Genomic DNA, 26788 nt, shown 5'->3' with positions numbered 1-26788 from the left:
AGCATATATTGCACATAGAGAATGTTCACCAGCAGCATTCAGTAGAGTTCAGCGTAAAAGCCACCTCACCTCGCAGCAAGTAGGATTGTTGCAAGATTTGTGAGTTAACAAACATGAAACTATGCCAATGTTATTTATGCTGTAATGTCAATGTAGCTTTTGCCAGAACACTGATGATGCAGTATTTAAAACTACAGTATTTTTTGTGTCTTATACTTTTTATTATAGATCACAAAAAAAGCTTCAATGTGTCATGTGATTATGTTCTACTGTCGTGTCTCAGTAGTTCTCAGGAAAAGCTAAACCTAACACTAACTTTTTAATTCAGTCAGTGGACAATTGGTCCCCTCTATCTCAATCGTATTTAACTGTAAATCAGAACAATAAGTTTGACTTGTTTGTGGTACCAAAGACTGGACGAGAATTGTATTTATAGAGCATTTGTTTTAATACAATTTTATTAAATAAACACAAAATATGTGATTGTTCTTAGTTTACTCCTTGCATTACATTACAAAAAAAAACACTCATAATAGATCATTTCCAGTAAATACTGTGCTGTGGCAGTAATAAAGTACAGAAAAGACACTATAGGAAAGATGAAGTTCACTATATTTCAAACAATAATCTTTACTCGTCATCATTAAAGTCGTATTCTTGATCATTTACAATTTTTAAACAGCAATTAGAAAATTCTACAAAAAGAGGCTCTTGCATCGCGGCCCTCATCACATCCTCTTTGCTCTCAGCATCGTCGATGGAGCGCAACAGCTGTCTCAGATGGGGGTTACACAAGAAGTCCTGCAGCTCTTTGGACTGACCTATTGAGGAGCATATTTAAAGGGATATTTTAGGATTTTTGACATAGGGCCTGATTTCCTAGTTATCCAGAATTCATGCAGTCCTTATATTTGAAGAGTTTAGTGGTGCTAGGCTAGTGCATGTCTATGGTAACAAGTAGCCTGCAATAAAAACTGACCCAAACACGGTGCATCTGAGGCAAATCACTTATAACACCAGACTACTGATACAAATGTCTGTGTTGACTGAATAATTTTTGAAATATAACCATTTTGCATTTAAAATAACTTATATTTGAGCAGCATCAGCTTCCTGGTTGTAAGCTACGCAGCGGTGGAGTGATCTGCTAGGTTACCGGATCTACACTAGTTTGTTTACCTGCGGCCGGCATTACTACACATGGAATTCACAAAGGAGCTTTCTACAGATCAGATATGGCAACGTTTGGAGGACATGCACTGGATAACTAGGAAATGAGGCTATGTTAAAAATCCTGAAAGATCCCTTTAAGATTTATATTTTAGGCAGTACCACCTGTTTGACAATGCAAACATTCATGAATAATAACTTTGTAAGAAAATGCCATTGATACCTAACAATTGTAGTTTATCCATGGGTACTTTATCTATTGAGTCATCTTCATGTAGAAGATCCTCAATGCTCCATGGATCTGTAAAGTAAATAAGTACATAAACCTGGAGCCAAAGCACACAGTAGCAGTCACATGCAGTGCAGAAGGCTACCTGTGCTGTTGGTGGCCTTGTTTTCAGGATCCGTTTGTGAAGGCGGCTGAATGGGAAGACAAGCATCTGCAAGCGATAACATGGATTATCTAGGGTGCATTTTATGATCAGATTCACAAACAACATAAAAATAAGTCGACATTACCTTTATGTGTCTTGTAGCAAACCAGAGAGCAACTACAAGAGAAATGGTAAGTTAAAAAACACACTCCAGGCAAATTATAGTTATTTTTATTATAGTTTTAAGCCTATAAGAGTTCGGGAATGTGATGTCATATCGCTAAGCATTATGGGAGTAGCAGCGATTGTAAACTAATGGAGATTTTAAAAGTTAAAATACTGGAGTTATTATTCACATTAAAACACTTTGGACACCACAGTGTGTTAGATGTATTTACCAGCAGTAACTCAGCAGCTAACGGAGCTGTTCCACGGCTTTTTTTAATCCACTTTTTATACTGTTTATAGCTAATGTTAGTCAATGGAAATGTATGCTAACAGCTGCAAAGATGGCCGATCTCCATGGTAACTGTGGAATTTCCCGAACTCACACAGTACATCTGAGAGGCAGCGTTACATTTACATCAAAACTGCAGAATTGTCCGAGAATGTCGCCAAATTCTGATCCACCAAATTTAACGAATAAGAAATGGCTTTATTAATCCCACTGTAGGTAAATCCACTAAGTCATATCAGAACAGAAGTAGCATTAAGTTACCACGGCCGCAAACTAAGCTAAGATAACATAATCGAGACCACTTACTATCTTATCTTGCAAGCTGGACATTTGTATTTTGGCGTCTGTTCTGTGCAAACACTGCAAAGTTGCATCTTTCTGTTTCTTGCTGATAATGATATCGTGCTAATGTTTGTGTTATTCACGTGGTGCTCTGATTATCATGACCTTCCGGAAAGCACAGCATCCGGGTTAGCAGAATGCACCTTCAAAATAAAAGCACGCATAAACGTAAACAATGTTGATGGCAAATAAATGTTATGGAGAAGTAGCAAGACAAGGATGATAAGAATGCCCAACAAAATATAAATAAAGAGATATTACATCAGCCTAAGAATCAACTTTGACATTAGTCTCAAGATCATTCAGAAACAGGGGTGTGCAGAATCTTATGGCAACATCATAATTAGATAATTGTATTGGCATTTTATTTATTCACCCTTTTCAGACGACAGACTACTCTAGTGAGAGTAAGAAACTACAATAGGAGGCCATAGAAGGCATCAAAATAAAAGGGGGCCACTATTGTTGATGTTTTTAGATATGGTGATGTGCAAACTCCCCAAAGAAAGGCTGAACCTGCTGCAGGAAGAATAAAAAAACTTCCATTCAAATATATTTATCATTGTTTTATTGTTTAAAAACAGATTCAACAGATAAAAAGTCAATCTATAAATGGATTTAATTATTTAAACATGTTGATAAACTGTCATCACTTTATTAAAATACAACATCATTGGGTTCAAATAGCTATATTTTATACATCACACTCTCACGGACTTGAATAGATCAACACTAACTATTCGTGCTCAGCTGTAACTGAATAGTTGCTGGTCTTATTACAGTACAGTTCTGGAGAGTGCATCACACGTGGGACTCCAAATATTCTTGGTGTCATCTCCAGTCACTAGGTCAGGAAAAGGCAAACACATTTGGCTTGGTCAACTTCTAAATCCAGCGGCGGTCCACATCTGTGGAAAAAGTGGAATTCATCAGCCACCATAACAATAACGACAATAAAAATAAAACACAATCGTACAGATTTACTCTGGATAGATCATTGTAAATGTGTATTTAAGATCCACAGATCCAGACAGTGGGGATGGGGAGACAGTGGGCAGAAATTTGGAGCCACGCCTGTTTTATAAAAGTAAACAGTACACAGTGTACTCTTTGCAGCAGGATTTATACATCCATGCTTTCTATATCAGAGCAGCACGTGCCATTCTAGGGGTACAATTTATGTCCCCAAATAATGAAATGTAATACTTATAAAGCTGAGGTCAGATCTGCTCTGGTTTTGTTTACTAATGCCGCTCTGCTGCAGCCTATTGGGGGATGTGCAGTTTCTATCAGCGTCCAATTACTTTATAACAGGCTTTGAAAAGTGTACAAAACATCGGGGACTTGCCTGTCTTTCAGAGTACATCCTCAGGAAGAAGGGCTCTTGGTGCTTCTCCGCTTTAGTTCACTATTGTGTAATTTTTCTGCGATTTTCCTCTCGTGACCTGCAGGACAATGGCGGTTGGTGTTGAGCTCGATTTCTCTCTTAGTGCGTCCTTTACCCCCAGCGTGACACGGGTATTCACGCAGATTGTAGTACTCGTACTGGTCATAGTGAGCCTGCTCGAAAGAAACAAGTCTTTCAAAATCTGTCGCCATGATTACAATCAGAAGAAATGCAGTAGTGGAGCAGCAACTTTCGCAGGAGCCAGTCCAGCAGCAAGTAAACAGATGATGTCACTCAGTGTTTTTATATGCGTGGTCACGTGACTGTGTCTGCGCCGCTGGCAGGTACAGCCATGGATCTATCATAATAAACAGTACAGCATGTTTGTTTTGGTTTGTTGTTTATAAAGTTTATTTTATTTTGTTGTTTTGAATTAGTTTATGCATTAAAGTAACGTTTTGCTGACCTCCCCTTTCCAAACAGTCGTTTCGATTACAGTTTTATAGCTCAACATAAAAGCCGAAAAATGTTTAAGTTGGTAAAATTACTTCCGTTTTAGATGCAATTACTGCTTTTTTTTTAAACGTAGCTTATGCTGCAACTCTGAACTTGTACTTGTGTGATATGAAGGCATTAATTTAGAAAATAATACAGGAGGAAAATACTGCAAATATCAAAAATGTAATATTGACCTAATCCAATTGAACAGTTGTAAGGAGTAAATAAAACAGCTTTTCCTCGCTTGCTTTCACAGATGTTTTATTATGTGCAGTTAATGCTCCTCATTGTGTATGTGCGCTGGCTCCGCCCTGATGCTGCTGTGACGCACCGAGAGGCTGTACTGCGTCTGTATGCGTGTCTCCACAGCTAGGCCACAGAGTGATGGCGGCGCCCGTCCTGAGAGTGTCCACCCCTCGGTGGGAAAGAATAGCCAGGCTTCTCGTCTGCCTCATAGGGATCCTGCTATCTTTATACGCTTTTCATGTCGAGAGGGAAAAGGCTCTGGATCCGAGCTACACGGCGATGTGTGATCTGAGCAGCTCCATCAGCTGCTCCAAAGTGTTCAGCTCAAGGTAATTTTGAATTGAGCAAAGAGCGCCGACTGTGGTGGCGCTCAATGAAGCTGCTGCTTTGTGGCAAACTGGGAAGGGCTGCGCTCCAAACTGTCACTTCACACCACATTTACCTGTAGCCCGCTGGCACTAGCCTTAAACTCATGCAACTACATCCACCCTGCGTTGTATCACTCTTGATTTCGGTGTTTGTGTGTTTGTTTTCAGTCCATATGTAATAAGTACATCATTAGCCATGTAGCTTATCAAAGCTAGCAGCTATCGGAGCTAATGCGTGATACTCATTTAATCTAGGCAGTTATTCCGTGTTAGTGAAGCTATACTGTGCAGTTTACAGGCTCGTCTTGATCACACGTTGGTTTCGGACATGTTAACACAGAAACAGCCCCTCACAGGACATGCACAGGGATGTTATATCAACGTAAATATATGGCAATGCTTTCATGTAGTTATATTGGACATATTAAGCCGGGTTGTTTTATTATTGATTACTAATGTTTGCAAAGTCTAGTTCTGCACATGACTCAAGTTCACTCATCTTCTTGTCATGAGCCTGGGCCAAAGTTGAAACCTCTCTGTCAGTCTGGGGTTGTTACCACAGACACAGCACAGGGTTCTAGAGGTCAGTGAGGGGGTTTGCGGTGGGTTCATACTGTATTCACATTCATGCACTACACTCATTGAGGAGATAGTTAAAGAGAAGCGTTACTCTGGCATCAAACCCATCATGACACAATACATTGCAGACTTTAAAGAAGTTGCTATTCCTGCTCTGTTGTGGGCATGTCACATCAAGGCTACCCCACCTACTGTGTGACACCTGCAGCAAGAGGAATGTAACTTATTTAGTGTAGGACATTAAACGTGGGAGGAACCAGTGTCTGCAAAATACAATGTTTTAATTTGGACAAGCCTTTATTCATTGTACATATCTTATCTCGACTGAGGAGGATGCCATACATAGTTTGTCCTGTTATTTGTTCACTTTGGACATAACTGTCTCCTGTCTGAATAAAGCAGTAATGGTTTATGTTTTTCTGCATCAGGTGGGGCCGCGGATTTGGACTGTTGGGCTCAATTTTTGGAAACGACAGTGCACTGAATCAACCGAACAGTGTCTACGGGGTGGTCTTTTATGCTTTTCAGCTCTTACTAGGTAAGCTGTAATGTTTGCTCTCTCACATGGTTCATGTCGCACAATTCATTTGACTGAAATTAATCCAGTATTTTGGAGTGAAAGATTATTTCAGTGGGACAGAACCTTTCAGACTGCTTAAATGGTTTTATCCTGGTTCTGCTCTAGAATACAAAAATGTAGCTTTTTTGATAAATATTTGTGCTAACCATGTTTGTCACAAGCAGGATTGAAATGTTAGAAATATAACGGATTACGACACTTGAGACAGGCAAAATAAAAGCATTCCTGAATTTCCATACACATGTTCACATTGCCAGTGTGACTTCCATGTTCTATACAGTCACAGCGTGTACTTCACAGTATGTCCAGAGAGTCACCGCTGGCATGGCGTTGGTCATGCTGCTTTGACATGTTGCCTGCCTAATGGCCAGTGGGCACATCTAGCCACCTGGTGCTGGCATCGAACAAGTGGTCCTTTTAGCCACAGCAGTTAGCGCTCATTGACTAACACAATAGAGGCACAGTCAAACCAAACTGCTACAGCGGGTCAAGATTTCCATATTAAAGAAAATGCTACCAAGGGTCAAAACTGTCAAATGTTGCAATCTTTGTGGCGGCGTGACTCCAAAACCTCAAAAAATCTGTCTCAATGAGAAAGTGCTGTTTCTACTGTAAGATTAAACTGAGCTGAAATTCAGAAATTGCACATTTGATGACTACGCCTCATGTGACAAACTTAGCATGACCAGTATATTGGTATTTCACTCGGGGTGAAGGGGGTATTATATAAATAGAGAACTGTCCGAGGCCCAGAGAAACGCAGACTCATCAAACTGCTTGTGTGTGTAAAAGCCATGCCTTTCACTTCTTTGCCTAAGCTTTGTTTCTTTCCCGTAGGACTAACTGTGAGCGCAATGGCGGCCCTTTTTCTCATGACGACCTCCATCTTGTCGGTGATGGGCTCCCTGTATTTGGGCTACATCCTCTACTTTGTCCTAAAGGACTTCTGCGTCATCTGCATTACTACATATGCCCTGAACATCATTCTCTTTATCCTCAACTACAAGCGACTAGTATATTTGAATGAGGCCTGGAAGCAGCAGCTCCAGACTAAGCAGGACTAAGCTGTGGAGAACGGCAAGAAAACAAAACACAAGAATTGAGACAAAAAAGAAATGTGACCTCTGAACATTTGACTTGCCACCAGGAGACCTTGCTTCCAAACATTGTTTATTCTGCTGTGTGTTCGAACAAAAAATGAAGAAATTTTACTAAATGTTGGGCCTGACACATCAATGTTGATAGCAAACACAGAAGGATTACAAAGTTTAAAAGTTTTTCTTTTTTAAATTTCCTTTTCCATGTTTTAATGACGCACTCTCGGGACGGGATGGCGGTGTGTGTGCACGGGGGACACATTTCAACCCAGAGAAAGCAGAGGTACAAGAAAGAATCAACGGAGGATGGATCTAACTGAGCAAAAAGGATCACAAAATGGAATAATGTGGGACGTTACTGTTAAAAGGTGCACTTGAAATGCTAAAACTGCACAGTGGGTCTACTCTACACTAATAATATGGAAGGATTGATGGGTCCCTAATTTAGAGCTCATAATAGGTTATGAAACCGATTTGCAAATGTGTGGCAGGATACGGGGACAAAACCAACATTAAAAGTAGGCTTTTCATGTTTACACTCATAATGAGGAGGACCACTAAACAACAATGTGATATGTTGTCTGTAGATCATTTAGTTTTTATTTTCCATTACTGTAAATAGGTGAAATAGCAATATTCCAACCTAGATTGTACTTTTCCTGGACACAGATGTTTTAAGGATTCAAATCTGGAACAAAAGCACTCAAGGTCACGACTAGGTGAATAAGTCTGGGGATTTGAGCACCAGTACTCCTCCAAACCCGGTCAGACAGTTCAAAGTCGCATAGACCTCTGCGTGGTTACCATTTCACCACTGAACAGACGACTGTCTTTGAGACTTTTGACTGTGTGAGAACCATTCCTGATCACCTCATATGTGGGATCCAAGACTTATGTGCCTAAAAGAGTGTTTGTATTTTATTTTGGAGGTCTGGGATGAGTGTATGTTGTGTTAACACGTTTTCTTTTTTTTTTGTCCAAGGCTTTATTTTTTTTGTAAATGACAAAACCAGTGAAGTGTTTCCCTCCTTTCTAGCAGAGTATATGAGGTAGCAAAGGCTGCTACACTGTGATTGTTTTCTCATGGAGCAGGTGGGATAGAGTGACACCGTGGCGGGGCATCTCTTAATATTGAATATGTAGAATTTGTCAGGACCTGTGTACATGTGATGTCAATGGAACAATCACTGAGTTATTTTGTAGATCAAAAAGAGTGCAGCATATACCATTAAGGGTCTTCTTCATGTTCAAAAACATCCAAGCGGTTTTCTGAAGAGTTTACTCTTACATGTTTGCATAAAGCTGGTTTACGATTGGGGCTGAGCCGCTGACTCCTGTGTATTGGCAACGCCAGCAGCCTACAGTATTCAGAATGTCTTGGTATTAAGTCTTTCATTTTCAAATGCATGGCCTGTCATCTACTGGCTTCGGGGTTATGTTGGCTGTTAAACTTGACCAGTGCTTACGTAGACTGTACTAATGTGTCTTTACTCTGCAGGTTCTTTTATTTACACATATTGTCAGTTACTTACTTGGATAGTGTATTGCTTCCCTTTGCAATGAGAATAATGGCTCTGTGTAGTCATCTGTGCGGTTCTATAAATTGAGAATGTTTTGCTTCTTCATCTAAAAACGTCCACAGTTTTTTTCCCCTCAAATTCCTAACAATCTAGTCCGGATGACCACCTATTGGAAAAAGGTGCTCACTGATGGAAATGTTGTGAACGACTGGGAGCTTACACTAATAACAAATGTTCTCATTTAGTCGATTGTCCATTTGGTCATACGGATCATTTCTGAATATATTTGGTTCAACAGAAGAACCTGCCCTACAGTTCAATCTGATCAAAAATACTTGTGTAGGCGACTGTTACACCCGCGTATCCAAACAGATTTTTGTTTTTTTTGTTTTTTTAGAACTACAGGTCAGTAGTACAATAAAAAAATGCAAAGATTTTTTTTATTTGCTCTACATTTCAGTCTTTCTCTCACAGTTTTCTGGTCAAACATTAAAATAACATTTTTCTGCTTTTGCTGAAGTCATCTGTGGACTAGTTTGTGCACGTCTAGAAGATGACAGGACCTTCTGTTTTTTTTTGCCTGTCGTACCTTCCCACATGTGTGCAGTTAAAGTGACACGGGTCGCAGAAGCTGAAGCCGTAGTGTTGACTGGTCCAACAATCACTGTTCTGTCTAAATATATGTTCAGCGTCGATATTGAGAGCTGACACTAACATTTTGTCAGACCCCGAGGTATAACTGCCATGTTAGTTGCATCACCAATGCCAACTAAAGTGCCTTCTGTGTGATCACCAGGCCTCGAGCCAAAGACGAGCAACAGTAATAGCCTTGTATATAAAGAATGGTTACTGAAATAGGCACTTGTGCTTGCCTTTCTCAAAATTTACTGATGAATTTGTCATTCCCGATGTGAGTGAACGATGTCAATGTACAAGTTCCAAAATTGCCAGATTTCTGCCCTGTCAAATGAGGCTTTTGTTTTTTCTGTTGTCAACTGCTTGTCTAGCTAGGACATGTTTGTTAGCAAAGAATACACTCAAGATTGTAATGTCCTTTTTCATCATTAATTATGCCCTTTAGCTGTATAGACTGTTATTGTTGGGTCATTTTAGTCGAAAAACCAAGAGTTTGGAGGGCTTGGAATCCATGTGTCAGCATAAACCATTGATTAAATTTCTTTGTGGAGAAAAAGAAAATTACCGGGTTTGCTTCTGTGTTGCCAAATATGTTTTAAAATGCTGTATTTTCTTAACTTGATAAAGTGTTACCAGAACCAAATGAGCGGACGACTAGAAAGCAGTTCAAAAATCGTGAGAAAACTGGAAAAGGGGTGATATTTTAATTGTCATTGTCACATGGAAATAACCTACCATTAAAACATTCCCTCTGAAACAGCCTTGTATCTTTAGTTTTTGAACTCAAAGCAATAATAAATACAGACGCGGGGTTAGGGCTGCAATATATAACATCAAATGATCATGGAAATATTAGGTAACAGCCTAAAACAAATAATGGTAACTTAAAAATATGCAAAAGTTCAGTTTTTGGTCATGGTCTAAATAGGTGAAGCTTTGGTCCTGATTTTGAATGTTTTAGTGTCACAATATTGCCACTATTTGGAAATGAATGCGGTGTTGATTTTAATGGGACACACTGTGTTTAGTAACATTTTGCAATACCCCTGAGTTTACATTACAATCTGTCCCTCATACCGCACAATCTTCATAGTAGTCACTTTGCTTTTATGTGGCTTGGTTGACAAACACCCAACAATGTGGACACGTTTAAAAATTACAGACTTCACCAAAGCGAAAAAAAAAAAATTTAAAGGCCTAAAATCCTCACATAACTGCACAAGCACAAACTAAACTCGCCCCTAAAGCAAATTACACCTCCGGCTGTGGCAGAACAGGCAGAGCGAGGACGTGCAAACTTGGTGTAAGTTCCAGGCAAAAGTGAAGGAACTCTTTTATTATTCATTGTAGAGAGAGATTACATTATAAAACACTAGTTATGAGTCGCTGGAACTCAAAGGTTAACCAGGTGATGAGACCAAAAGGTAATTCACCGATAGAGAAGCCGATGATCCCTAAACCTCTAAACCTTTCACTTATATCCACAGAGGTCAGCCTTGTGTGACTTACATACTGGACAGACAACGGTTTATTACATGTTTAGCATTTATTACAGTTTACAAAATATAAACACATTTTGTTCAGCAGCTAGACTTGTACAAAAGCTTTGATAAATTGCATAGACCAATACAAACTCTTTCCAAAACAAGAATCAAAAAGCCGACATACAGCACTTTATTATTATATTTTCCTTTTAAGACTCTTCTAAAAGCCGTTGGAATGTAGTTCAGTTTTATCTTAATAACCTGATATGATAGCTAAAGAAATAATGCCACCACCCTCGCAGGACGTCCCACACGTATCAGGTGATCCTATGCAAATGTTTGAGTGACAATAGGTTGTGTTCACAAAGAGCCTATAGTTTCAAATTGAGGTGGAGGGCAGGTAATAGATCCGTCATGACTGGGACAATCCACATAAAGCAAAAATGGCCACAAAGTTCAGTGTCTTCTTTGTCAGCACATATAAGGTCCAATTATTTTCTTTAAAAGGTGGCAAAAAGTGGTGACAAAGGATTTCAGCCGTAAGATTAACGTAGGTTTGTGGATCCAGTCGCTACCAAATAATGATCAATTTCCACATTTTTCCCTTTGGAGATTTCTTTCCCATAGACTTGTATTGGCACCTGCCCTCCATCCGAAATTATGACAGTATCAAGCTCTAGAACGCGACCTATGAGGACTTTGATAAATGTAGTGCTGCTCATAGTGTTTCTGGGCTCAGCATATGCAAATTTAACAACAGGCCTGTGCGTGCCGACTGTGGATTCGTTAGACATTCTCATACTAAGATCTTTAGTGAAGGCAGAGGTCAGAGAGAGCAGGGGTATTTGGTCCATGGAGGTAACTTTCCTGTTGCGTTCGCCAACCCCCAGTACCTTTCCCTCAGGATGAAGGCTGCGGCTTTGGGCTGCCTCTGCCGGGTGAAGACGCCCTTTTTGTTCCCCACCACTCGAGTGATGCCTGCAGAAACACAAAGATAACCATTTCTTTAAAGGGACTATATGAGTTTAAAAATGTTAAAACTATGTATTTTCCTCCCTACATGTTCCAGCAATATCCCAAGGTGTAGAATGAGCCCAGACCTGTTCACCACAACTGCCCCTAAAATCCTGCACTGTCACTCAAAAAGGTGTTACCTCGGGTCCGAATTGCCGTCATGCACGAGCTTAATATAGAAGGTGCAGTTACACGTAAGACCTGAGGTGGCAGTAGTGAGTATTAAATGGCCAACTTGCATCCAGCCACTTTAAGTCGGATGTACCAAATCTGAACATATTTCTGTTTTAATGAGGACATACTTTATAACTGAGTCCTAAAAATCTTAATTCATTTATTCAATATAATTTTTAAAATAGAAATAGTGTAGGTAAAGAAAAGACAGAAAGGACAGGCAGACTGGACTGAACATGATTTCATGATTTTCAAATTGGCCTTGCGCGCCCTCTGTGGACACTACTGGGAATGAAACATAATAAAACAGTGAAAACAACTTTCGCTTTCTGAATACGGCATGAGGACAAATCAATGGCGCCGTGATGAACTGCTCATAAACATTTCTATTATATGGATAAGATGCAGATGAAACTCGGAAAAATTAGAATATATATAAGCAGTAATAAGTAACTCATGCCCCTAGAGGCCATAAACGCCACTGCAGGTGTTGTAGCATGTTGTGATTTTTTCACTTATTAATTGTCCGTGAGAGTAAATACTACGCTGACAGAAAAGACAACAGTAAAGAGGGATATTGTACATCCAATTACACAATGGAGATCATTGTTTTCACTCAAACTTGGCTGTAAATACTGTGTAACAGGTGCTAGCCCACAGTTAGCTTTGCCCGCGAGCCTGTTAGCTTCTTCTTCGTGATTCCATTAGTGTGTATTGGTGGCTCCGACCCAATGGCAGCGAAGTTGCAAGGGTGGTTTTCTGGTCAGAGACACCAGGGGGAGATGAAAGACCCCCCCAATCATCCCATTAACACTTGTATAACCCCCACAGGGACTACGGAAAGGATTTATGAGGGTAAACAAGTTACTTAGTACTGCTTTAAATTGAATAACAGAAATGACTGCACTTTTGAACTATATTAACATTTTCCAAGTTTCCCCTGTACTTTAGATATGAGGACAGTTCCCTTTATGAAACAATAAAATACAGTTTGAAGCATAGGCACCGATCCTGTGGGTGGCCTGCAGGGACTCGAGCACCCACTCAACCTTTGGGCACCCAGGCGAATTTTCCCTAATTACAAAATTATTCAATAACTTGTAAATCAATCAGGCGTCAACTTCCTTTTCTGCGAACATGCGAGCACGGGCGGTCCATCACATTAATGTATGTGCGGCGGCAGCACATTGATTGGCTTAAGAGCTCATAGGTAGAGCGCCTGGCTCATAAACACGAGTCCATGAGATCAATTCTGACCTGGTCTTTTTTTTTTTGGACTGGACACCCACAAACATATATCGCCACCTATGGTTTGAAGTGCTTCAGCAATAGAGGAAGAAACAACCAAAGTGGACAGGACTGCTCCAAGTTTGTTTTTGATTGTTAAAAGCTCAAAACAGTAAATTTCGCTTATGTTGGTCTCCCTTAAAAACAATGACCTTCACAGTGATGTACCTTGAACAGTCATGAAGTCTGCAAAGTTCCAGATGAGTTCACCAATCACGTACTGTTCCCGCTTCTCGTCAAACACCTTGTGGTAACTCTTGAGAACGTCCTTCTGGTACTCCTCAGTGAACATCATGGGCGGATCCTGAGGACGGAATTGTAAATCACACGATCTGATAAACCAAACATTCAGTGGTTCTGGATGTTTTAAATTCATTCTTATGTTCATATGCTGAAGTCTCATACTGAAAACATATTTTATAAAATGATTTTATTCTTAACCCTACTCTAGACCTAACCTGGCCAACGCCAGGCTGCTGTGTGCGCTCGAATTATTTCGAACTGCACAACAGCCTGGGGACCATGGCCGACATCTCCGGTGGATTTGGGAACCAATCACAGAGCGAGGAGGGACGGCAAGACGATGACGCGCTATTCGATATATGGAAGCTTGTAGTTTATTTACGGATAATAAAAAAAAAAGTTTATTTACGGATCCAACGTGACAGCAGCAGACACGATGGTATTTTTTAATCAAGCTTTAGACCTTGTTCTAAATAGTTTATATTCAAAAGTTTACAGCGGGTACGTCATACGTCATCTCATACGATGATGCGATTGGCCATGGCTACGTGCAGACGCAAGAGACTTTTTTTTTTTTTTTTCGTATCGCCCAATAAACGAGTATGGACGATCGTAAACCACACCTCTCCTACGAGAAAATGAATTGGTGGTCCCCAGACTAAATATCACTTGTGATTTTAGTCTGGTGTTAGCCAGGCTACTCTAGACCTACAAAACTTATTAAGCTTCTTCCCTGTTGAAAATGTGACGAAAACGTGATGAAAAAATGATGAAAATGTGATGAAAAAGTGACAAAAAAAGTGATGAAAAAGTAACAAAAATGTGATGAAAAAGTGATGAAAATGTGACGAAAAACTGATGAAAATGTGACTAAAAACTGATGAAAATGTGACGAAAATGTGACGAAAATGTGACGAAAATGTGACAAAAATGTGATGAAAAAGTGCTGAAAAAAGTTATGAAAATGTGATGAAAAAGTGCTGAAAAAAGTTATGTAAATGTGATGAAAAAGTGACAAATGTGACGAAAATGTGACGAAAATGTGACAAAAATGTGACGAAAATGTGAGGAAAAAGTGATGAAAAAAGTGACTAAAATGTGATGAAAAAGTGACTAAATTGTGATGAAAAAGTGACAAACATGTGATGAAAACGTGACAAAAAAAACGCAATGAGTTTTGCAGGCCTTAGCTTTCAAATCAGGCGTCACACTGGCCTAGGCTGTAAACTCTTCGGTGAAGAAGCTTTCAGAGACGTGTGGGTTAAGAGGTTAAAGCCAGGAGAAGCCGTATGAAGGGCGAGGCACTTGGCATGAGCTGATGATCTCAGGCAGGAAACGTGACGCAAGAGATCGAGCGCTGAACACAGGCTGCATTATAAAACAAAAGCATTTAAATTTTCATGAACCAACTGTACTGTTCATACACTGTGAAACCCTGGAACTGCGTCTGCTCCATATTCGCTCTGGATGATGGGCTTCTTGTACTTTCCAAACCAGTTTTCAAACTGAGTGTTGAGTTGGATGGGGATGACTTCCATGTGGCCCGGGTCGTGGTACCAGGAGAAGTAGCTGTTTACACAGATGACATCCACATACGGGGCCTAAACACATCACAATAGCACATTCATTCATTTGATATATAAAAAAAACAAGATTTAAGAGGCTAATATGACCGAAGAGTGTCATGCGCTGTTGTATTATTTAATATTTACAATCAATACAAAGGAATAGTCAGGATTTAAATCTAATTTTCAAGGGGAAGAATGTTGTACTAATGCAATTACAGGGTAATGCCAAATAATCATTGCTCTAATTGCCATATTTTACATCTAAACTGATGAGTCTGATTTCCCCAAACGACAAATGTATTGTAAGTCGGGCTGGGTACCGTAAACATTTTTTTGCAATACCGATACCTGAACGATACTTTTTCCGATACTTATCCTAAATTGTTTGTCATATAGAACCATAACACAGATAAATAATGTTCATGCATTCCTTTACTTTACATTTAATTTGTTTTGTTTGAGAAACTTCCTCTTAACCCCGACCGGACACATTTTCTCCAATTTGGCTTTACCCAAATCTAAAAACGTATTGGAAAAGAGCGCCAAAAATGCAACAAAAATGTGATAAAAAGGAGATGAAAAATGTACAAAAATGTGTGACAAAAACAGAAAACAGAAAAGTGACAAAAATTAGTCATGAAAAAGTGATGAATAAGTGATGAAAAAGTGACATTGTGTGACAATAAAGGCAAAAAAACAAACAGAAAAGTGACAAAAATGTGAAAAAACAAAAAGCCACAACAGAGCAACAGAAAAAATTCAAAAAGCGATGAAAATGTGACAAAAACACATTTAAAAAGTAATGGAGAAAAAAAAAGTCCAAAAAGTGTCAACAATACGGCAGCAACACATGATCAGTTTAGATGAGTTTTGTAGATTTGGGTAAAGGCAGGGGGTTTAGAGGTTAACTACAGAAAAAACACATTCCATTTTCTTATTTTTTCCCCCAATTTTAAACCATTTTTAAACGGTTTTTCCCCACCAAAATTCCATATTTTTTCTATTTTTTTCCCAAATGTTTTTTTTTTTCCTTCTAATTTCTTCCTATTTTCCCCTCAATTTTTTTCTCTAAAATAAAATAAAACACTTGAATATGAAGACTTTATATTTCTTTTCGGTACCTGATTTCGATATTTGAATTTGTTCGATACCAGTAGTGCTTGAACCTTTTTTCTCAATACCAAACTGGTATTAACTCTACCCAGCCCTTATTGTAAGAGGACTATAATGCAGGGAGGTGTGAATGGGTTTGGTAAATGAACCACAAACATTAACCATTTGCCAACTCACCCCTTTGTCCCTGGCATAATTGCTGTCGGTGATGAAAGTTACAGGGCGGGTTGGGTCCAGAGATTTGGTATGTTTTATTAATGTTCTACAGGAGAGAAACAAAAACACAGGAGTTTGCATTTAAGTAGCCAAAGGACATTAATAATAGGGCAATCAACAGCGTCAGTGTCGTGCACCCTTCCAATAGAAATATGGCCTATACTTGTACCAGCTGAGGAAGCCTGGCATTGTGTTTACTGTTCAGACAGCATCGCAACTACTCGAGCTGCATTCCTCACATGTGAGCACAGCGAGTACAGGGATCGGCCTTTGTAAACTTTAACACTCCCACCTTCAACTCTAACACATTCGAGCAATACTTCAAATATTTGCGAAGCTTCCAGTCAGTGCAGATTTGAATCCACGCGGAGCGAGAGAGGAAATTGTGTGCTTATCCGTGTCAACGTCAGAAACTCTTGAGACAGCTGCGCTCACCTGAAATAATAGTCAGCAGGAGGCATCTCTGCCGCCGGCTCATTGGCTACAGACCACATGACCACAGAGGGGTGGTTTTTATCTCGGCGCACGAGTTCATCCATGACAGACAGGTGATGGGCCAGAGACGCATTTCCAAAACTTCGACTGGAACAAAACGATAACATGAATCAAGACAGAAAACCTCATGTATCTTAAAGGGATGTTTCAGGATTGTTGACATAAGGCCTCATTTCCTAGTTATCCAGAGTGTTGTTGATTTCTGGAGATATTTTTTTTTGTAATTCATGCAATTCGTATATTTGAAGAGTTACGTGGGGCTAGGCTAATGCAAGGCTAGCTCATGTCTACGGTATCAGCTAGCCTGCATTAAAAACAGTCTGACCCGCTCCACAGTGCACCTGAGGCAAATCACTTATAACGCCAGACTAACCATATAAATGACTGTGTCGATAGAATAATTTGAACCATTTCGCCTTTAAAATAACTTATATTTGAGCAGCATCAGCGCCGTGGTTGTATAAGCTACGCAGCGGCGGAGTGATCTGCTAGAAAATAGTCCCTCAAAATGCGATAATTCATGTGATTCAAGGTCAGTTATATTCCAAAAATCGACACAGACATTTATATGGTTAGTCTGGCGTTATAAGTGATTTGTCTCAGGTGCACTGTGGAACGGGTCAGACTGTTTTTAATACAGGCTAGCTGATACCATAGAAATGCGCTAGCCTTGCACTAGCCTATCGCTATGTACCTCTTCAAATATAAGAACTGCATGAATTACAAAAAAAATATCTCCAGAAATCAACAACATTCTGGATAACTAGGAAATGAGGCCCCATGTCAAAAATCCTGAAATATCCCTTTAATATCAACATCTCTGTAACTCACATGTCTTTGATGCCAACGCCCGGACACTCATCTATGACCACGATGCCATGGCGGTCGCACATCTGCATGATCTCCTCGGCGTAAGGGTAGTGGCTGGTGCGGAATGAATTGGCTCCTAACCACTTAATTAAATTGAAGTCCTTGACAATCAGGGGCCAGTCCAAGCCTTTACCACGAATCTGCAACATAGTGGGCATTGTTTTACCCGACTGCTACTTTAGCAGGGTTTACACATGTGACAGATTTAACCTCTTAACCCCCGCCTGAACCCAGCACGTTTGGCTTTTCTCAAATCTAAAAGCTTCTTGAAAAAAGTGTTAAAAAATAGCGACAAAAATGAGACGAAAATGCGACAGAAACATTATAAAAAAGTGATGAAAAAGTGACAACAATGCAACAAAAAAGTGACAAAAAACCAACAGGAAAATGTCAAAAAAGTGAAGAAAAAGTGACAAAAAAGTGACAAAAAAAAAGGAAAAAGTGACAAAAAAGTGACAAAAAAGCCACAGAAAAGTGAAGAAAGACCAACAGGAAAATGTCAAAAAAGTAAAGAAAAAGTGACAAAAAAGTGAAGAAAAGTGACAAAAAAGTGAAGAAAAAAGTGACAAAAAAAGTGAAGAAAAAGTGACAAAAAAATGAAAAAGTGACAAAAAAGTGACAAAAAAGCCACAAAAGAGCAACAAAAAAATGTCAAAAAAAGTGATGAAAATGTGACAAAAATGCAATCCATTTAGATCAGTTTTGTAGGTCTTAGCTTTCAAATGAGGCGTTACACTGGCCTGTAGGAGGTAAACTTTTAGATTTGGGTAAAGCTGATATGAAGATCATACAGAAAACGCACTTGGTGAAGGCAAGGGTTAATAGGTTCATTTCAATGACATTTTAATGCTCAAATACTATATTTTTAATGCCACAAACGCAAAACAATAAATAAATCTGTGAATATTTAATTACTTAGAATTTGCAAACATTATATCAAACAGAGGAATAAAGGAACTGCTGTTGTATGTGTTTAACACCATAATTGTTGTATTTTCTGGTCTGTATATCAGTGTTCAGTGCATGGAGTATGTCTCCCTCTAGTGGCACTTACATCAGAGTCCTCGTGCTTGTTAACGCCATGGAAGTAAAAAGGCTTGTTGTTTATGAGGAACTGGGTGGTGGTGACGTTTATGGTGCGGATTCCAACAGGTAACACATAGACATCCTCAAACATCCGCTGTCCATCGGATACAAACGATCGGACCTAGAAATAAAAGATCAACCAGATGAACCCATGAATACTCAAGCGTGTGCAGAAACATGCAACTTTGGATGTTAAAAAAAAAGCTCAGATATTTCAGGTTAAAGTTAATCGTCCTTTACCTCCATGGAATAAAGATAACCCGGATTATCATGCATGAGATACGGCCACCACAGCTTGACGTCGACCACTTTGAGCACTCCAGATGGTAGGCTGGAGGTGGCGACACAGTGACCGTCCTTGTCCATCAGCGTGACCTTCAGGGTGGCGGTGGCCGCGCCTTTAACAGACACCTCGTATCGAACTAAACCTACGCAAAACATACAAACATGTTTAATACAGCACTAGTGAACGTGAACGGATCATGTGTACTGTAGATGTATGACATGGACAGACTGAGTGAAAAGTGATAATGTACACCTAGTCCGGCAACAGTTAAATCACATTCTGTATCGCTCCACTGCAGCCGCTTCCATAGTAACGATAAACAATTGAGCTGGAGCTAGCTTCAGGTAAAACTCCTTAAAAAGTGAAATAACTCCTGCCCAGGACTTAAAAAAATAAGCAAACAGGCCCCAATGAACAGTTTCAGTTCGTGGGACCATGGTATAAGCAGGATAATGCACGACAAGGTGTCCATTATCAGAAATAACTGGACTCCGCGTCGTCCAGCTATTTCTGACAATGGACACCTCGTCGTGCATTATCCCTTACGTAATTTACAAGATTAGGAAGCAAGAAAAGGCGAAAGAATAAGTAAAATAGATCCTAATTTGACTAAATGATGTCTAAACCAGGAAGACACCGATCGAAAATAAAGCATTAATGAAATTATCTGTAATTGAAATGAATTAAAATTGCAGGTGCCTTAACCGAGTGCATCGTCTCCAGTTTGACTTTTCTTCCAAATGAGACGTCTCCAGTCAATAAGCTTTTAGATTTGGGTAAACTGATTGTAACTTTTTTGTCGTATTGTAGGCGCGGTTTTGTCACGTTTTTATCATTCTTCTGTCACTTTTTTTTGTTACTTTCTTGCCATGTTTTGGTCTTTTTTTTAATGCTCTTTTGTCACTTTTTTGTTGGGTTTTCATCCTTATTTTTGTCTCCATTTAAGAGGGTGAAGAGGTTAAGCATAGTTCAGTTTCTACTCAAATGTTGATGTTCCAAGTATATGAACCAAATCTTGATTATATCGTAAATCTATTAAATAACAAGCATGAGTTTAAATGACTTGAATTTAGAATATTAATATTGTTTTGAGCAGTTTTTTCCAGATCAGATGAAGAATATTTTGCTTGTTTGATAAAACAAAAACCCACTTTTATTCTTGGTCCTCTGTAGCCTGGCTAACACCAGACTAAAATCACAAGTGATATTTAGTCTGGGGACCACCAATTCATTTTCTCGTAGGAGAGGTGTGGTTTACGATCGTCCATACTCGTTTATTGGGCGATACGAAAAAAAAAAAAAAAAGTCTCATGCGTCTGCACGAGGCCACAGCCAATCGTATCATCGTATGAGATGACGTATGACGTACCCGCTGTAAACTTTTGAATATAAACTATTTAGAACAAGGTCTAAAGCTTTATCAAAAAATACCATTGTGTCTGCTGCTGTCACGTTGGATCCGTAAATAAACTTTTTTTTTTATTATCCGTAAATAAACTACAAGCTTCCATATATCGAATAGCGCGTCATCGTCTTGCCGTCCCTCCTCGCTCTGTGATTGGTTCCCAAATCCACCGGAGATTTCGGCCATGGTCCCCAGGCTGTTGTGCAGTTCGAAATAATTCGAGCGCACACAGCAGCATGGCGTTAGCCAGGTTAGGTCCTCTGTGCCTTTTATTTTCTTTTATTGTTTTTAATTTTCTTTTATTGTTTTTAATTTTCTTTTATTGTTTTTAATTTTCTTTTATTGTTTTTACAAATTTATTAAAGTTTTTTATTGCATCTTATTTATGTTTTTAATGATTTTCTTTTAAACTATTTTATCTTTTTAGTTGAATGACTAGCCTGGCTGGTCAGTGTACTTTTGGGTATTTGGATTTTCTTCATTGGAATGAAAATATAAAATGGAAAAACAAGTTGTTCTTCAATTTTGGTTTGCAAATCAAAAAACAAACATGAAAAAAATATGCCATTTTTCAAGTGAATGAAACGTTGTTTTTAAAGATAAAGCTGATTTTCATGTTTGCATTGTATATTTAATAAACAAAAAACAGATTAAGACGAAAACGAAAAACAACCCAATTTTCGCTTATGTAGCCGGAAGTTGTCATATTTGCGCCAAGAGCGCTAAATCTAAACGCCTCTTATATGAAGGTGCAGTTTGTGCGAAAACATCCGCCTTGTGATTGTCGGCCTGTGGCTCAAAGTTTGCTGCTGTATTGACACATTTTGGCCATTCCTTTGGTCAGTGGCCAGCAGACACTATAGATACTATAATAGGAATGATGGCGATAAAAAAAATCTTTATATGAGGCCGGAGTCTGGGGTCTCCTTTGTGCACAGTGAGGCACTGGTGTGAACCGAAGAGCGCAGGATTTTCTCTGTCATCAATGGCCTATTAGCAAATCAAGGGGAGGAACTATGTTTGATCTAATCAGTTTTACGCACAACTACTGTCTCTCTACGATAATGTCCTTCAGTAGATCAGGCTCTTGACTAACCGTCAATGATCTAAACCAGTGTGGTCAACGTGTCGCTTTAACTCGGCCCCCAATCAAAACCGCCCTTTGCGTGCGCTCTGCTGCGCACTTGGTAACTTTTACGCACAGCCCAGATGCACTAAGCAGACTGGCAAGGCGTGCACACGCGTTGTTGGCGCGAGTATGGCAGTGCATCAAGTATGGCAGTGCATCTGTTTTATTAAAGAGAGAAAGATTTGGTGATTTGGAGTTCTTTATTGCAGCCCTGGTTTCTGTCCTCAAAGTTTACAACGACCCCCGTGCCAGTACAGTTCCAGACCGCTGCATTATCTGCAGAAATGACCCTTGTACGTAGCCTGTTTGCAGTCCGGGGAGCAGCTTGGCCACATAAGGAAATGCTGCGTCTTGATGCACTAGAGGCACTTGTAAAACCGATGCAGTTAGTGGGGAGCAGGGGCGTCAACTTCCCATCAGCAGCAGGTAGGCTATAGCAGGCTGTCAGTGCGAGACTGAAGTCTGCCTAGATTTACAGCCTACAGTATTGGCCTTGGAATGGAGCAGGTCGAGGCGTTCACGAGAGCCGCCGTTACGTTGTGTCTGTGTCTGGCTCTTCTATCCCAGGCTCCGCCAGTAAAGACCACTGCACCTCCACATTCAGCCAACATATCAATCTGTTAGACCAAGTCTAAATATGGACAGAGCACAAGCCACGCCTTTGTGCACAGAATATGCCGTGCGCGTCTGGCTCGAACCGCTCAAAGAGAGGCTGTGCGTAAAAGTTACCAAGTGCGCAGCAGAGCGCACGGAGCCCCGAGTCAAAGGGCGGTTTTGATTGGGGGCCGAGCTAAAGCGACACGTTGACCACACTGGTTTAGATCATTGACGGTTAGTCAAGAGCCTGATCTACTGAAGGACATTATCGTAGAGAGACAGTAGTCATGCGTACAACTGATTAGATCAAACATAGTTCCTCCCCTTGATTTGCTAATAGGCCATTGATGACAGAGAAAATCCTGCGCTCTTCGGTTCACACCAGTGCCTCACTGTGCACAAAGGAGACCCCAGACTCCGGCCTCATATAAAGATTTTTTTTATCGCCATCATTCCTATTATAGTATCTATAGTGTCTGCTGGCCACTGACCAAAGGAATGGCCAAAATGTGTCAATACAGCGGCACACTTTGAGCCACAGGCCGACAATCACAAGGCGGATGTTTTTGCACAAACTGCACCTTCATATAAGAGGCGTTTAGATTTAGCGCTTTTGGCGCAAATATGACAACTTCCGGCTACATAAACGAAAATTGGGTTGTTTTTCGTTTTCGTCTTAATCTGTTTTTTGTTTATTAAATATACAATGCAAACATGAAAATCAGCTTTATCTTTAAAAACAACGTTTCATTCACTTTTTTTTCATGTTTCGTTTTTTGATTTGCAAACCAAAATTGAAGAACAACTTGTTTTTCCATTTTTTATTTTCATTCCAATGAAGAAAATCCAAATACCCAAAAGTACACTGACCTGACCTCACTTGATTTTATTATATTAATTCATTTTGCATTCCTATATTTCCGATCTTGTGTGCAGCACTTTGGAAACATGTCAAATTCTTTCTCAGGAAATCTTCCTTGAAATACGAAAGTAAAACTGCCAACCAAAAAGCGCCTTTTTCTGACCCCATTGGTAGATAAAACAAGCATAAATAGACAAAATGTATTGAATCGAAAGAAATTTCTCAGAATAAGTGAAATAATGTAGGTCATATGCCCACTGGGTACCATTATACGATACCAGTCTGGTATTGAGAAAAAAGGTTTAGGTACTGGTATAGAAAAATACAAGTAATAAGTAAGTAAGTAATTAATAAGTATTGTAATAAGTATTGAAAGAAGGTACCGAAAAGAAATAGAAAATCTTCATAATCAAGTTTTCATGCTGCAAAATAGTGAAAAAAAAAATGGGAAAAACAAGTGGTAAAAATTTTGAAAAAATAATAAATAAATAAAAAATGGATGGATGGATGGATGGACATTTTGGGGCAAAATTGGGAAATAAAATGTAAGAATTTTTTTTTTTTACATTTTCAGAAAATAGAGGAAAGAAAACACATAGACAAAGTGGGGAGAAACATTGGGGGAAAGCTTGGGAAAAAATAAGATAAACTTGAAAAGTGTTTTTTTCTGCCCTATTGTAATTAAAGGAAGTTTCTCGGTTGTTTTACCTCAAATGACACAAATGCAAATGAAATTACATGGAAGGAATTAGTAATCTGTTTTATGGTTCTATGTGACAAATAATTTAGTATAGATATCGAAAAAGGTTCAGGTATCGGTATAGAAAACCAAGTATCGAAAAAAAAAATTCTGTACCCGGCCCTAATCTTAACTAAAAATAACTAAAATTTAAAACATTACGCTCAATTTGAGACATTTAAACTAATCTAGATAAACATTATTTGGGGTGTAACAGCAATACTGGGCCAGGTAACACATGCATTCGGTTTCCAGTGTGAAATTACCAGTGTTGTCTGAATAGTCGGTGACCACAGTGATGTCGTCCACGTAGAACTTGGGTGTTGTGTAAAGCAACACCGGGCGATGGATTCCAGCGTAGTTGAAGAAATCAAAGAAGATGTTCTGAACGAAATAACCTCCAGGGTATCTGTTTTGAGGTTAAAATGAAGACAATATTATTACGTAACTAAACGAAGTTCTAAAATTAATATGGGAAACTGAGGCCTACTTAGTGCGGTCATTCATGTGTGTGATCGTCCCTGGAGGTAAAGTCGTTAGAGTCAGAGTGTTATTGACCGCGATGGTGATCCTGCAGGGCGATGTTGGGTCCTCGCGGATCACACTCCCAATGTCGGCCTCAAAAGGAAGATGTCCGCCTTCATGCTCTGCAACTTTGACACCATTCACCCACTGCCAGGATTAAAGCGGCCGCAGAAACCACAATACACGTCAAGTGAACAAACGTGGGGGAGAAAAATGAAACAAACATTTTCCACTAAAAAGTAAAGCTGGAATGATGCAATACTCACCACAATGGAGTAATAATGAGCACTTCCAACTCTGAGAACCAGTCTCGTTCCGTCATCCTTGACCCAGCGGGCCGGCACCATCACCTCCCGGTCATACCAAACCCAGCCTATGAAGTCTCTCAGTGTGGCGTCCTGGGTTATGTCATTGTAGCTGGCAGGAACTGGCATTTCAAGCACTGGCCCAGTCTAAGCAGAAGATATTTATTGTTAAAGTTAAAGCTCTTGGAGGTTTATAAACAATCTCAACCTGGGATGCTTTGAGCTGCTTGGGCATAGGTTTGTGGACTTATCAACCCACACATATTGGAAGCTGCGCTAGCACGAATTAGAGCTGGATTGTGGATGTGGGAGGGAGTCCTTTAAAGGTTCTTTGTAAACTGGTGTAGCAGCTCAAAGTCCTAATATCGCTTGAGAGGAAAACTTTGGGTTCGGTCTGTTTGTACGACGCGCTGCTTGGCTATCACAGAAGCACAGACTTCAACCAAATGTGTTTTGTGGCATTTGATTAAATGAGTGGTTCACATACATAGCAGATGGTAACAGTGTTACACACCTGACCTCGAACCCTGCACGTCACCACCCAGTCATGAGTGACAGCCCACTTACTTCACTTATTGCTCCTACAACTGGGTTTAGCCTGCAGATATAATATACAAGAGATAAGCGGTTTTCCATTCAGCCCCATTCATAGTAATGATCCCAAGTGGTCTGTGAAATTAACATGGCTGCTCAATCTCCTCCTACGAAGCCTGTTCCGAAGCCGGGCGGACCGGTCACGACTCTCCACAGAGCTTTAGAGCCTGTCTATCATAGATTTAGGCTTCCACCTTTTAGTGCTGATATACAAAAAGTACCATGGTTAAAAATATGACACCTAGCTCAGCGTTGTCACATGGGTCATAGCAATTTTTCAGAAAAAACAACAAAAAACAAACTCTTTGGAGCCAGGCTTTTAAGCAGTGCTAGGGAGTGACTTTTGGAGTCACCCCTGCAATGTCAGCTCCCTGCCATGAGGACCACACAGAAGGGCTTTCCTCGCCCAATGGTTTAAGCCATATGGTTTAGCCACAAGTTCTGGCAACTAAAACTGCGGGACTTTCTGATTGGAGGATAATCTCAAAAATATAAACAACTTCTAAGGTGTTTTTGTAACTGAAGAAAACAATATCACAAATCAGTAACACCAATTTTACAATGGAAGATCTGGGAACACAGAAATATTAAGCTGCACAAACCAAAAAGAGCCAAACAATCCCACATACCCTGAACAGCTTTCTATTGTCAGAAATGAGCAAATACTTCACCTCCAAAATGACTGTTCAAAGTCAGTTATATGTTTGCTGTATGTTTGTGTATTTGGCAACATTGAAAAGGAACTTGACGTGATTATTCAGCGATAAGTAGGTCATTTATTGAGCAATCGCCTGATCAGCTTCGGGCCAGTTTGAGTCCCTGTTTTCATGTTAATACATATTTGCGTCACGGTTTCGCTCCGCACCACATGTCAAAAGCCAAACAAACAGAGGCGCGCGCTACTCACAGACGTCAGTGGACTTCTGTACCACGCCAGGTCAAAGCCCTCGTTCCTGGTAAGAGACCGGTCCGCCCTGAAGCTCCACAGTCCGCTCAGCTCCTTCACCTCTCTGGAGGAGGACTCCCGGGGGTACAGCATGCCCCCGGACCCCTGCGGACACGCCACGTCCAGCACCGCCCAAAGGCACGAGGCGCAGAGCCAGGCGACCCGTCTCCAGGCAGCCATCGTGGAGCAGCGGGTCACTGAAGTTCATAAAAGTTTACAGAGCGCACAGCACGCCGATCGAGCCTCTCTTCTTCCGCGATCGCTGCTACTCGCAAAGTCACGTGACGATAATGCTTCCTATTTCGAAACACTATTTCCCCCCAGTACCGATAGAGGCGCTGTTGGTCTAGTTATTGATCAGCGCAACACTGATAGGCTCACTGGAAAATCAATTTATAATGGCATCCGCATTTATCCGCATTTTCTTCACTCATTTTGAAAGCTATGACCTTCAAAACTCATCAAAACGGATCTGTTTCCTTGCGTTGTTGCCATGTTTTTCACTTTTTAAAAAACTTTTCATCGCGCCTTTACACATTGTCATCGTGCCTTTTTGTTGTGTTTTGTGTCACAATTTTGTCACTTTTCCCACCACT

At 40.0% G+C, this 26788-nt stretch overlaps 3 protein-coding genes across 3 annotated transcripts; 1 reads left to right on the top strand and 2 right to left on the bottom strand.

Annotated features, from left to right (window-relative positions):
- Positions 1-493: 493 nt before the first annotated feature.
- znhit3 (zinc finger, HIT-type containing 3) lies at positions 494-2535 on the bottom strand. The gene is made up of 5 exons (XM_079566859.1): positions 2308-2535; positions 1690-1721; positions 1545-1610; positions 1394-1471; positions 494-821 (listed from the first exon to the last, which is right to left on the bottom strand). The coding sequence occupies exons 1-5, from the start codon at positions 2373-2375 to the stop codon at positions 631-633; spliced, it is 435 nt and encodes a 144-aa protein (XP_079422985.1). The 5' UTR covers positions 2376-2535; the 3' UTR covers positions 494-630.
- Positions 2536-4561: 2026 nt separating this feature from the next.
- Positions 4562-9248, top strand: vkorc1l1 (vitamin K epoxide reductase complex, subunit 1-like 1). The gene is made up of 3 exons (XM_079565775.1): positions 4562-4803; positions 5850-5959; positions 6839-9248. The coding sequence occupies exons 1-3, from the start codon at positions 4613-4615 to the stop codon at positions 7063-7065; spliced, it is 528 nt and encodes a 175-aa protein (XP_079421901.1). The 5' UTR covers positions 4562-4612; the 3' UTR covers positions 7066-9248.
- A 1700-nt stretch (positions 9249-10948) lies between these two features.
- On the bottom strand, positions 10949-26478 carry gusb (glucuronidase, beta). The gene is made up of 12 exons (XM_079566433.1): positions 26154-26478; positions 24614-24799; positions 24313-24494; positions 24089-24231; positions 19045-19232; positions 18773-18925; positions 17680-17858; positions 16789-16935; positions 16315-16399; positions 14881-15057; positions 13382-13517; positions 10949-11716 (listed from the first exon to the last, which is right to left on the bottom strand). The coding sequence occupies exons 1-12, from the start codon at positions 26370-26372 to the stop codon at positions 11565-11567; spliced, it is 1947 nt and encodes a 648-aa protein (XP_079422559.1). The 5' UTR covers positions 26373-26478; the 3' UTR covers positions 10949-11564.
- Positions 26479-26788: the final 310 nt, after the last annotated feature.

The sequence above is a fragment of the Gobius niger genome (assembly GCF_951799975.1).
Source record: "Gobius niger genome assembly, chromosome: 11".
In the NCBI taxonomy this organism is placed as follows: Eukaryota; Metazoa; Chordata; class Actinopteri; order Gobiiformes; family Gobiidae; genus Gobius; species Gobius niger.
The sequence above is the reverse complement of the archived record's forward strand: the minus strand, read 5'-3'. Positions and strand labels throughout refer to the sequence as shown.

Coding starts and splice junctions, on each gene's coding strand:
- znhit3 (XM_079566859.1), bottom strand. CDS start 2,375: ATGCAACTTTGCAGTGTTTGCACAGAACAGACGCCAAAATACAAATGT. Junction 1,611..1,689: donor TTGCTACAAGACACATAAAG/GTAATGTCGACT, acceptor TATCGCTTGCAG/ATGCTTGTCTTCCCATTCAG. Junction 1,472..1,544: donor CAAGGCCACCAACAGCACAG/GTAGCCTTCTGC, acceptor TTTACTTTACAG/ATCCATGGAGCATTGAGGAT.
- gusb (XM_079566433.1), bottom strand. CDS start 26,372: ATGGCTGCCTGGAGACGGGTCGCCTGGCTCTGCGCCTCGTGCCTTTGG. Junction 24,232..24,312: donor CACATGAATGACCGCACTAA/GTAGGCCTCAGT, acceptor ACCTCAAAACAG/ATACCCTGGAGGTTATTTCG. Junction 19,233..24,088: donor CGACTATTCAGACAACACTG/GTAATTTCACAC, acceptor TGTTTTGCGTAG/GTTTAGTTCGATACGAGGTG.
- vkorc1l1 (XM_079565775.1), top strand. CDS start 4,613: ATGGCGGCGCCCGTCCTGAGAGTGTCCACCCCTCGGTGGGAAAGAATA. Junction 4,804..5,849: donor TCCAAAGTGTTCAGCTCAAG/GTAATTTTGAAT, acceptor TTTCTGCATCAG/GTGGGGCCGCGGATTTGGAC. Junction 5,960..6,838: donor TGCTTTTCAGCTCTTACTAG/GTAAGCTGTAAT, acceptor TCTTTCCCGTAG/GACTAACTGTGAGCGCAATG.